The 13216-nt window shown below is 32.7% G+C and overlaps 1 protein-coding gene across 6 annotated transcripts; it reads left to right on the forward strand.

The window, feature by feature from the left end:
* The first annotated feature begins 1683 nt into the window (after window positions 1–1683).
* On the forward strand, window positions 1684–12300 carry LOC778262 (green ripe). Of its 6 annotated transcripts, XM_010325870.3 has the most exons (6): window positions 1684–2019; window positions 2121–2172; window positions 3828–3881; window positions 4626–4684; window positions 11053–11404; window positions 11578–12285. In XM_010325870.3, the coding sequence occupies exons 5-6, from the start codon at window positions 11096–11098 to the stop codon at window positions 11998–12000; spliced, it is 732 nt and encodes a 243-aa protein (XP_010324172.1). In that variant the 5' UTR covers window positions 1684–2019; window positions 2121–2172; window positions 3828–3881; window positions 4626–4684; window positions 11053–11095; the 3' UTR covers window positions 12001–12285. The 6 variants fall into 6 exon arrangements, with proteins under 6 accessions (XP_010324172.1, XP_010324171.1, XP_010324179.1 ...); XM_010325869.3 differs by lacking the exon at window positions 4626–4684; XM_010325877.4 differs by lacking the exon at window positions 4626–4684 and having other exon boundaries at window positions 11071–11404.
* Window positions 12301–13216: the final 916 nt, after the last annotated feature.

Genomic DNA, 13216 nt, shown 5'->3' on the forward strand with positions numbered 1-13216 from the left:
TTAGGAAAGTTAATTTTCTCATTTTTGATGAAGTTGTTATGCATAGAAATCAAATTTGTCAGTCTTCCTCAAATTTATTTTGAAATATAAATAAAAATGGGAAAATTATATATAATATGACAAAATTAATAAATCAAATTAAATGTTATAACCATGCTTTAATTTAATTGTGCCTTGTCGCAAACTATTTGTCAGTCACCTCTCTCCTTCAAACTCTCGCTCGCTCACTCTCACTTTTATACAAACACAATTGTATAAATTGCATTCTGTTTGTATGAAGCGAGAAAAAAATTGTATATATACATATATTTTTTTCTCCTCTCTCTCCTCTCTCAGATCTCGCTCGCCACTCTCGTAGATCTCGCTCACCACCCTCGTCCATATCGTTTATACAAACATAAATGAAATGTATAAATTGCGTTTTTGTTTGTATAAAGCAACAGAAAATTTTATGTGTATACACTTGGAAATACACATATTTTTGTCATATACACTTATAATTATACAATATAAAAAAAAATTCCTGCCCAATTTTCTTTTGTTTTTCTCTCTTTCTTTTTTTATACATACACAAATTATACAATTGATTTGTATACAACTTCTTTCTTTTGTATATGTATAGCGAATTATATAATTGATTTCTTTGTATATGTATAGCGAATTATACATAATTATATTTGCTATGAATGACAATTATGCAAACTTTGCTATTACGTACAAATATAAAATTTGTATTTACTATATGTGAAAGTTGCTAAAAAAATAATTATATTTTCATGCATTTTGTGCAAACTTAACCGATGAATATTTGTCAATTTTCCTTAAATGAAAGTCGTTTTAAAAAATAAAAATCTGAACCTTTTTTTTTCAAAAAATAAATGATGAAAGTCCATAAGTTTTTATAAAGATTTTTTTTAAAAAAAAATTATTGTCTTTTTGACATTATCCTTGGTTTTATCGCCAATTTTCACTTGTTTTTAACAACGCTAATGAGATTTTTTTTAAAAAATATATAATGAGATTTTAAAAAAAAATATATATTTATAATTAATCTTTTATTGCACAAATTCTTATCAAATCTAATAGAAATAGTTTGCTAAATAATTTGATGGACTAAAAATGTTAAACTTTCAGCGATCTTAAAGGATTTCAACCTTGAAATACATTCTTAACAGAATATTTTTAATCTACCTTCAAACATAAAATATCATTTTTAGAAAAAATTATGAGAAAGTCAAAGGATCAAAACTATAAAATGTATACTTGGAAGAGACTAATTGTATGCAACTTTTCCATGTGTTGTTCCTTTCTAATATCATTTTAGAAACTAATATTGTTTTATGTTGTATATTTTAGGATTTAATGAAACAATTTTTTGATATTTATAATCAATCTTTTTTCACAATTCTTGTCAAATCAAATTAGAAACATTTTGTTTGAAAATTGAAAATTTTAACTTTTGACAATCTTAAAAGATTGAAACCTAAGGGAGTATTATTTAGTCTACCCTCAAACATAAAAAGACCATTTTTGTTGAATTAAGACAAATTTAAAGGATTAAAATTATAACATCTATACTTAAGGGACTATTTTGAGTGTTCCCTCAAACATAAGGGACCATTTTTATAATTTTCTCATATTTTTTTTTTTTGGCCCTATTCCAATTTAAATGCAATGAAACCCCAAGACTCAGATGAGAAACCGATAAAGAAGAACGGGAAGAAGAAACATAGAAGAGCTTGAGGAATCATGAATGCTCCACCGCATGACGTATGTAAATGTCAATGGCGTATTCACCCTTCTCTCTATTCGGTTGTCTTCTTCTTTGGTAAGCAAAAGAAGAAGAAGACGTAATAGAGAAACTGAAAGAAAAAAGGGACAAAAATCAAGCTGTCCCGGCATTTACTCTTTGTTTTCTACCAGCTTTCTCTACTTTTGTCTGATCTTCCGAAATGTAACCGCTTCACTCATATCTAAGTTGCTGATTGTAGTATCAGTTTCTTGACCTCGTTGTACTCTGTGAGTTCCCTTTCTTGATTACTCAATGTACTTAAATTTTTTCATTTAATCATTGTTTTTGTTGAATTTGTTAAAATGGGTGTTGGTTTTTCTGTACGTAGATGACTGGAATTTTGAAGATTGCGGATTTGATTGCTGAGAAGACACATTAAGGTTGCTACTAGTTTTTTTTGCTACTTATGTTACTGCTAATTTACTTGCAATTTGTTTTTGATTTTCTGGAAATTTAGTTCTGCAAAGCCATAAGGATGTGTGGGTATACTATAAGTATGATTAAGAACGAAGTTCTAGGGGACTATTGTGTTGAGATGGTTTGGATATGTGAAGAGGAGGTGTTAGGGCGTGCCAGTGAAGAGGTGACTAGACTTTATAGGATGTGGGAGTGAACTTTTTCTTGAATTGGGTCAAAGTGATCAAGTTTGTCGAGGCCAATCATTGCTAAGAATTAATGGAAAACTTGGGAAATAGCTTCTGCTAATTGTAAATTAGCCTTTAATACAATGTCCACATGCTGTGTAATTAAATATATTATATGTTTGAGAAGATATGATGGCCTTTTCTTCCTGGCAGTCTCTCGTTAGAATCGGAATTTCTAGTTTAGTGATGATGATGTGTTTGATTGCCCCTCCTTTCCCTTGTTAGTTATTTTCTTGTTCGTATGTGACATTGGCCTGAAGGGATTTATGCAGCTATTCTATTAACTACATGAGCTAGGGAGATCTTTTTCCAGCAAGTCCTTGCCCAAAAGTGCTTTTATCGTTTCTTTGTGTCCTATACTGAGAAGGGATTTTGCATAATATGTGATTGATATTTAATTTGCGACCAGATGTTGAAGTAATGTGAACTGTAGAGAGAAAAAGAGATCAAATTACTTACTAATGCAGTAAAAGGATCTTATTAGTCATTCTGTTTTAAAGAACCATTCCCATTGAAATTTGCTATGGATCATAATGTAATTGTGGACATAAATTGCATTTTATGGGGTTCATCTTCATCTTTCATGTTGCCTTCAGGAATGCTAAAGCAGACTGGTCTTTACAACTTCACCTATTAATTTTTTCCTACTTGGCAACTGAAAGAAGTAATTAAGTAGAATTGCTTGAAGATAGGGGTAGATGATCTTGGCTAGGATGCCTTTATACTCGTTATGACTTCCTTGTAGAGGTGAAGAATTGGTGAGAGAGATTATACACTTGTACTTAATTAAACTATTATATATATCTTTCTGATAAAAAAAAGTATATCAGACATTCTAAGTTTTCAAATTTACTATGCTGTATGATTACTAAGTGGTGTATAAACCCAACCAAAATAGTCTGTTTGGCCTGGTCCAAATCTTAGTCCATTGTGACTAGAATTCTTAGTCAAGCCTCCACTGTGGGGCATATATAAATGGACAAAAATTGATCCGTATATCAGTTCAGTTCACACATCTCTCTACTTTCTGGTTGTCTTGTTACTGGTAAATTAAAAGACAGAAGTGAACATAAAAGAGAAACAGAAAAAAGGGACAAGTGTCAAGTGGACAACAAAATGTGACCTGTACTTACTCTTGTTTTCTAGTGTTCCTCAGTTGGGATTTCCCCTTACTCATAAGTCATAACTGTAACGATTCGTTGATATCTAAGTTGATGATTGTGTCTCTTCACTGTGTTTTTTGCTTGTTATTCTCTGTAATTATTTCCAGGGTTTCTTTCATCCTTCCCCTATTTTCTAAAATTGATTCACATTACCCAATGCACTTGCATTGAATCAATTTGATCTTTGTTTTTGTTTTGTTAACCGGGTGTTGGTTTTTCTGTACTTAGGTAACTTTGGAATTCTCAAGATTGTATTTTGGTTTGCCAAGAAGACACGATAAGGTTGATGATTGTTCTTTACTTTCTTTTGTCCCTTATGTTATTGCAAATGTATCTACATTTTTACCCTGGAATTTAGGTCCTGAAATCCATCTCGAAGACTCTTTGTCCTTGGCTACCTTAGGTAGGAGTGTGCTCATTTTCTAGAATTTGGTTAGCATCCAAGTTTGAAATGTCAAATCATTGCTCAAAATTAATGAAAGACTTTGAACAATAGCTTGAACTAATTGTAGATTAGCCTATAAAACAATATCAATCAGTTATACTCCTTTAGTATCTTAGATCTTTCAGAAGAAGTGTTCCAACTTTCTCTCTCTGTCAGTCTGTCATTAGAATCTAATTTTGTGGAAGTGCTGGTGATAATGCCTTTATTAGCCCCCTTTCCCCTCTTGCTAGTTCTTTTAATTGTTCTTCATTGACATTTGCATGAATGGATTCCTTCAGCTCTGCTGTTAACTACATGAGCTAGGGAGAGGTACCAGCTCAAAAGGGTTTTTCTCTTTCTTTGTGATTTTTACTTAAAAGGGCTTTTGAATGACTTGATATATGATTTGCCAACAGATGTTAAAGTTATGTGAACTTTATGATTCAGTAAGAAAGAAAAATCATTTCTAAAGAAAAAAAAGTAATTTAGTAAAGAACATATGTTAATAATTGAATCTTTACAGAACCATTTTGTATAACTCGGACTCTGGTCATAATTAATGTAATGGGTTTCATTTTCATATTTCTTCTTCTTGCCTTCAGAATTACCAAAGCAGATGGATCTTTGCCTATAAGTTTTTTCCTTTTCAGATCTGACAAAAGTAAGTACAAGAATTTAAGATATATGATTTTTTTTCTGGGGTGCATTTCATACTAGTTATGGCTTTCCTTTATTAGAGATGTAGTTTAGGTTACTACTTAATGAAGTAATTATATCTATATCTATGAGAAATGTAAGTATTTCACTAATGACACACAAATACATTAGATGTTTGAATTGGGGGTATGGCTCAACCATTTTCTTCTATCAAGTCTACTTGACCTTTTTTTAGATCAGGTGAAGGATTTGATTAATAATAAAAAGTAAATTCAACTATCTATTAAAGAGGGAATTCTTACACTCATAGTGTACCTGAAGATAAACAAGTTATAACTTCTTCAAATCATTCTTACGATCTTAAACAATTTTCTATTTCTTTTAATCCAATTAATCTAAAAGGACACTCTTATCAACCAAAAGGAAAAAAAGGAAGGCTCAATGCTGAGATCTTGCTTTTGAAGCTTTTAAGATGATCCTTATAATAGTATGGGTAAACATGGATATCCATATTATCCATTGGGTAATTCGTTTTTACCCATTTAAAATATGAGTCGAGTCGAATCGAGTATTTTTCCCATTTTTATATAACTCATTCTTGATCGACTTATATTCGATTCGAGACGGGTAAAGGTGTGGATCATCCCCTTCTTTATTGTAGTCTAGCTTCGAGTTATGGTGCAAAGTATTCAATTGGTTTGGTATCTCATAGGTGATTCCAAGAGTTGTATAAGAGCTAATGATCGACTATAATTATGGGAGAAGGTGCATGGCATGGACTATTGCTCCACTAGCTATCTTGTGGGATATTTGGAGAGAAAAAAATAAAAGAGCTTTTGAAGGAGTAGAGATGAGTTTTATTCCGTTGATAAGTAGCCTTCTATTTCTTCTTTTCTTTTGGTGCCCCCATGAAGTCGTATATTGTATATAAGATTGGGTGTCTTTGATATAGGACCATATCTTTTGTAGGCTTACTACCCTTTTGGTATACTTCTCGTATATGGATACTCTTTGCTTTGGTCCATTTATTGATTAATATTTTACTTGATAAAAACAAAAACAAAAATCTTATTGCTGAAATTCAAAAAGATGTTCTCATTTCATGTTTACCTATATTTCTTACAAGATCTTTAACTAAAATTTGTAGACATTTTTTTGTACAACACGAACCAACCATATGAATCCGGTTGTGGATATAGAGCTATGTTTGTCTTGCTCTCATCATCAAAAACAAGGTTCCATGATTGTGTTTGAGACTGCAATGCAATTAGGGGTTGACCTTAATCACAATAAATTGAATTACCGAAGTTTGATTTACTGTATCAGACCGGCTTTTCAAAGTTCGGTATTTGGTATTTACTTCTACTTGCATTAATTTACCGAAATCAGACTTTGGAAATATTAAATTGAATAACCAACTCCTATCCCCAAAGAACTTGTCTATTTTTGTTTGTGGCAACAATTTTCATGTCCTCGTCGTAAATATTCACTAAGCATATTAGCTTATTGATCTAACCAAATTCACCAAGAACGCAAGTTTGAGAAAGTTGGCTATTGATCTAAACATATCTTGTAAAATCATATTTTCCTTCAATACGTAATTACCAAATTACCTGTACTAAAGTTCGATATATTGTAATAATTGATTTCTTTTTTCAATTACTAATTATCCAGTTAACGTTTACTGAAACCAAACTTTGGAGAAGGGAATCGAATACCGAACGGCCACCCTTAAATGCAATAAGGTGTGCTTAGTATCTTCTCCACACTTTTCTCATGATCATACCAACTCATAACAATTTTCAGATTTCCTTATTTTAGCTGCCATTACCATTTCACCCCAATATTATCAACAACGAAAGAAAGCTACTTTCGTTAGCCATCTTGGTACTCTGCATTCTTCCGCACCAAGTGCTATTATTTTAAGCGAATGACTTTCCATAGGCTCCCTTACTAGTGAATCCAAGATTTTCACTAACAGGGTTCAGAAAATAAAATGTAGTGCATGGAGATTGAACTTAGAACCTCAAGGTGAATTTTGAACCCCCTAAACCACTGAGTCAACCTCTAGTTTGTGTTTAGGGAATTCAAAATCTATATATATGCATAAAAAATTACCTTATGTATACAATGTAATTTTTTGTCGAGGAAGTTTAGGTGAACACCATGACTACCCCCTATATTCTCCCTGAGCACCGTTCATATCCACCTTTCTATTTTGTTCTCCTATTGAGGTGTCATAAACTTTTTTTTTGAAACTCCTAGATCTTATCTTATTCCTAATCCTATATGTTCGTGAGATTCCCTGTCTTATTTATTTTCCTAAATAATCAACCATCGTTGTTTCTCTATTAGTCTCTATTAAAACAAATTTACCATTTTGCGGAAGAGTATCTTGTACTATCCTATTAAAACAAATTTACCTAAAATGGCTAGTTTTTTTGGTAAAACCAAACATAGTGAAGTAGAACCTATTTTGAAAATAATCTTAATATGTGTGCCACGACATAGAACATGGTGGAGCAGAACCCAAAATAGTGCATCTTTAAAGGATTAGACGGGTGTGGCAACATTTTTGGAGAGTACGTTTTCAAAAACCAAAAAGAAAAAGGAAAAAGACTCTAAAACAGACTAAAAAGGAAAGTAAGGCGAATAAACTGAAATGAAGGGAGTATCAGAGAGAATGAATCTCGAAGAGCCTCATGTCAACATATTACTTAATACGTTCTTATAATCATATACTCCATCCATCCACTTTTATTTGTCATGTTGCCCTTCGAAAGTCAATTTGACTAATTTCAAGTTAAATTAGATCATTTTAATTTAACAAAAACTTTAGATTTTCAAAAGCTATACGAAACGTACTATAAATTACAATTTTCTTATATCATATGATGAAAAAATACATTGTAAAATGTTAGTCAAAGTTCTTATAGTTTGACTTAAAAAAAGAAAACTATGACAATTCAAAGTGGACGGAGGTAGTATATTTTAGGATTTACTATTCTATATTCAAATTATTATTTTTTGAATATTTGCGAGAAACTGGATGCGAAGGAACTCTTGTCCAATTTTATAGTAGAAATGGACTTAAAAAACAACGTAAACTATAACCCAAAGAACCATACTCCGTCCTAATAGCCTATGTAGTATGATCTCATTGAATAATTTTCTCTTGACACCCTCCATTTCATACCATTCCTTCCCTTCTTATTGAGATGTCATATATTTTCTATTTGAACTCCTCAAACTTTGACTTTTTCGAATCTTGTACGGTCTGTCTCTCCATGAAACTTATCTTGACGTAATTCCCCTATCTGTGATCATCAATGGAGCTCTTAAAGTTTTTTTTCCCTATATGCAAAGGATTAAGACCTCAATTTCAAAAAAAAAAACAAAGGATTAAAACATCTAGCTCTTAAGAAATACCATTAGTTGAGGCATTATTCGTTAATGCTAATTTGTCCATATTAGATTTCAGGCACAAGTAGTTTCACCACTCTAAGTTTGTACTAGGAAGTTAAACAGGGCAACGATAGGCTAAGTTGCTAGGACTTGAGTGTGGGTGTCCTACATGTGTTACAAGGTGAGTATCTAGAGATTGGATCCTTCATGATTGGGATTTGGCGAAAAAGTGATTCAAATATCTAACAATAGAGTTATATGTCTAAACTATGACTCTGAGACATTATGTGGAAAATGGAGAACTTACAAAGTATTCTGAGAAGAAAATTGATAATCCTAGGAGAGAAGGAAATGAACTAGCGCAGAAAGTTCTATATACAAGCTATTATATTTATTCTATTTCACCTTAGCTTTTGTTTTGATTATGGAGATTATTGTATTTATCTCGAATTTCTTTGTCGATTTTGGTCAAAGTACTCAAAATTGGTTGACCAAATTCGGCGCGGATCCTACACTCACACCCACACCCACACCCACATCCACATCCATGCCATGTCGACAGGGGTGTGGCACCGAAAGAGAAGAGTCCGAGTAACTTAGTTGATACGTGACAACCTAATGAACGTGTCAAAGTGCTTTAATTGCACCTTATTTTATAGATTTTATTCACATTTATGCTTCTTTTTTCCACTGTGTAAGTCGTGCCTAAATGATACCTTTTCATAAAAAAGAAAGGGAAGTAGTAACCATTAAGTCCAGTACAATTGTCACCCAAATAAGACAAGGAACGTTATTCAATGCTACTGCACTTTTCTCTCTACAACTCTCTACTGCTTCCCCTTTAGATTTTGGAAACTGACTTTATACCATTATAGAGATATTGCATCATAACACTTTCCAATCTATGACTCAATCAAAAGGGTTATATTTTTCCATTATCTCTTTTCACTGTAGATAGTATTACTGGAATCAAGCCAAGTGAGTGAAATGTTTATTCTGCTTGTTTTGCGTCATTTTTGAATAAGCATACTGTATGAGTTACCACTACCTAGCCTGAAGTTTAAAGGCTTAGGCCTCTTCTTTTTTCCCTTATTTTCCCCATAAAGGTGACTACTGCTATAAATATCATCTACACAAAGGCAGTTGTAGGTGTCATACACAATTCAAAAAGCAAACACAGTGTATCCTTGATTCTTCTTACAAGGATTCTAAAACTCTTCTAAAATAGAGTTTGAGTCATTTATAAATTTCTCTTTCCACCAAAAGTAAACCAGAAGCATACAATTCATTTTATCTTCTGAGTAGAACTATACCTATTCTAAAAGCATCTTGATTCTTTTTCTTCCTCTTTTGGGTATTGGTTCAAAACCTGATGTGCAACCTAATTTTATATAGTACTTTCTTTACTAGAGAGGTTACTTTCACTTGACATACTAATTATTGTTTTTTTCCTTATAAATTACTACTATTATTTAATTGAAAATAAAAACTCTAAGCTCAAAAACCTTTCTGTTCATTGATAGGTTCTCAGCTCCACTTCCTATCAGTAGAGTAAGAATTTGTGCATCAACTTCTAGTGCATAAATTAATGTTTTTCATTGTGACGTGACATAAAATGGGTAAAGGAACTTGCAACAGTGCCGGAGTTTTAATTGCTATAATTCCAAGTCTTATCCGATGCATCATTGATGCATGAGTGTAATTGGCCTATGAAATCTTGCCTTTTTAGCTGATTTGGTGATAATATCGACTACAAACTGGGAACATCAAGCTACAGCCTGACGTTACTTTCATAGTGTTACAAAATGCTGGTGGGATTTTTTTCTTGATTTGCAGTGTTTTTGCTCGGTAGCAGATGAGTATGAATTACAGAGGCATGATTAAGGGTTGGAACTGATAGGATATGGGTGGATGAAAGTTGTTTGCTGCAGCAATGTTTATTCGGAAATAAGAAAGGAGAAATAAGGGTCCTATCATCCGATAGAGTGAAAGGGAAAACTTATAGGTAGCAGTGCATATTTTATATTCTGCATCTATAAGGGGCCAAAAGAATAATTCATGAATATATGTTAAACTAAAGGGTCAAATTGACATAAAATGATGTTCTAGTTCATATGCTGTAATTTGTAATGCATCCAATGGAACATGTTTATGAATATTGAGTCTACTAGTCTTGAAAGTCAGTTGAGTAGAGCTGGACTAAGCTGAGCTCAAGTAGCTTATAGTTTGTCTTGGCTCGGTTACAATTATGGTAAGATTTTCAGAGGTACATTAATCCTATAGCAATCGTTCTTGACATCAGTCTAAGAATTCTTAGATGTGGCTACCTCTTCGGTGTTCCAATGACTATTCTTTATGTGTCTCCTGATATCTTATTGTGAAGCATTGTGGTCAAATGAATTCTTCTTATATTTGAAATCTAGGGATATTTGTATATTGAACTTAAAAAGTGTGGAAATACAGAATAAAGTATATATATATATATATATAGAGAGAGAGAGAGAGAGAGAGAAGCTCTCTGAATAATGTGATTTTTAATTGCTGTTCTGCCAAATTTATCTCAAAGAATGATTGATCAGATATGATATCAGAGATGACTTGTCAAATATCTTTCATGTATTTGCATATAAATATATCCAGTTAGAAGATTTAGTTTCATACAGGTTGAGCTCTTATTCTGGCTATTTTGGACTGTAAGAAGTGGCTTTTCTCCTAAGTAGGAGCTGCTAAGTAGCAAATGTTGATATTGTTTATTCTTTTGTGTTGAGTAATTCTTAATTTTACTTTGGTACACTTCAGCATTTAGATTAGGACCGTATTCTGAATCATCATTCCTTAGTTGGAACGGCTGAGACTCCACTGTTTATAGTGACTGCTGGCCAGGCTTACCTTGAGTTTAAGAATATAGCTTTAGTTTTTGATGACTAGAGGGTGTAACGAGATGATATCCCTTTTCCTATTTAACAGGGAATCTCATTCTTCTAGGAACGACGAAACTGTACCTTGCTATATGCTGCCAAGAAGATATCCTCAGATGGATGCTAATCCTAGTAATGGGGGTGAAAGGGATAATGCTTTGCGAGGAATTCTGCAGGACTTATGGCCACTGGATGAAATTGATCCAAGCACTCAAAAGTTCCCTTGTTGCCTTGTTTGGACTCCTCTCCCTGTGATTTCTTGGCTTGCACCTTTTGTTGGACATGTTGGCATATGCAGGGAGGATGGTACCATTGTGGATTTTTCTGGAGATAGCATGATTCATTTTGGTCAGCTCTTCTATGGAACTGTAGCCAAATACTATCAGGTAGACAGACAGCAGGTATGTGCCCATGACTGCTTTTATCCATTCCAAAATCCCACCCGATCCCCATAAAGAGAAAGTAGTGAGAAAAGTTCAATGGTGTGCTTACAGTAGAATCTCTTCAATGACTCATAAAAAATGACAAGTGATTTTTGGTAACTCTCTTTATCAACTTTGCTATGCTTAAACAGTGCTGTTTTGCTCGCAACTTTGGTGGACACACATGCCGTAAGGGTTATGAACATGTTGTATTTGGGACAGCAGTAAGTTGGGATGATGCTGTTCAGTTGTTTAGGCGCACCTTTGAGAACAGAAACTTCAAAGTTTTCAGTTGCAACGGCCACTCATTCGCTGCTGATTGCCTGAACCTGCTATCATTTAGAGGATCAATGCGCTGGAACATGATTAATGTTGGAGCTCTTATAATGTTTGAGGGAAAGTGGGTCAGTCGCTGGTCAATGTTACGATCATTTCTGCCTTTCATTGGGATACTTTGCTTCGGCTATTTAATGATTGGATGGATGTTTCCAATTGGTCTGCTCTCCTTTGTTATTGGGACTTTTGGATGGTATGTCATGATCTGTTACTGTTGCAAGATTGAGGATGACAATTAGAACCTTGTGCTGTTGGTTCTAGTCTTTTTAGGTGTTTGAGAAAGACACTCAAAAGTGCTCTTTCCTGAATAAAGTCTCTTCTTGTGAGAGAACTCTACTTATTTTCTGTTGTATTGTCCTGTGAAAACATATTATATTAGTTAATGTCCTGTGTTGTAATGTAATGTCAAAACATATTATTTTAGTTAATGTCCTGTGTTGTAATGTAATGTGAAAACATATTATATTAGTTAATGACCAGTGTTGTAATGCAATGTTAAAACATAGAGTACTATATTTAGTTAATGTCCAGTGTTCCTGTCCATTTATGCAGTTTTTACAACAAAGAATATTGTTTTAGTTTTGACAAGTTCTCTTGGAAAATTGTGTGGTAAAAGAAAGTACTGGTTAGTCTTTAAGTAATCCACAAGCGCCTCTCGACTAGGGATGACAATGGGGTGGCGTGAGTTAAAGGTTGTTCTGGGCTGGTGAAAGCAGGTGATGTGTAATTAAGGTTGTGCGGACGGGTGGAAGCAGATTTTCTTATACTAATGCGGAGCTGTTTAAAGGTATAGCACGTGATTTCAAATTTATTATAAGAGTTATAGAACATTAATTATTAAGATAATTTCTTTAAAATTACTAAAATATTTAAGATATTAAATGAAAATAGTTTAACAAAAAAAATAATACAATTTCTTACGTGTTTCACATTTGACTTCTAAAATTAATATTTTAATTCAATATTTTATCGTATTTATTTTTATGAATTTTATTTTAGTATTAAATTAAACTATAAAAAAGAAAATATTTAAAAAATTACGGAATTGATCTATGTGGGAAGGATGGGGTAAATTGAAAATGAAAAAAAGTTGTTAAAGGCAAAAAAATTACTCCCTCGTGAGTTAAGTTCAACTCGCCCAACACCGCCCCGTTGCCATCTCTAAACTCAAAGTCCTCAACCATAGTTAATTTTTCCAAGCAGAATGCAACATTCTCTTTCATTGAATTAAAAAAATGAGATTTTTTTTCTTTTAAATTAATATATCACTTTCAAAATTAATATCTTTTATATAAATATATTAAATATAAATTGAGTAAACCAGTTTTTTTTTTTTTGGATATTTATGCTGATTTTTCTTAGAGGAAAATATATTGATTTACAGAAGTGATAAAATTAATTGAAGTGTACAAATCGGACTTAAAAAGGACAAAATTCTTAGTATTAATTATTATA

This window comes from Solanum lycopersicum, chromosome 1, assembly GCF_036512215.1.
Source record: "Solanum lycopersicum chromosome 1, SLM_r2.1".
NCBI classification, from domain to species: Eukaryota; Viridiplantae; Streptophyta; class Magnoliopsida; order Solanales; family Solanaceae; genus Solanum; species Solanum lycopersicum.

What these genes read in the sequence shown, in the direction of transcription:
- LOC778262 (XM_010325870.3), top strand. Translation starts at nt 11,096, where the DNA reads ATGCTGCCAAGAAGATATCCTCAGATGGATGCTAATCCTAGTAATGGG. An exon ending in ATCAGGTAGACAGACAGCAG is followed by an intron (nt 11,405 to 11,577) that starts GTATGTGCCCAT and finishes ATGCTTAAACAG; the next exon opens with TGCTGTTTTGCTCGCAACTT.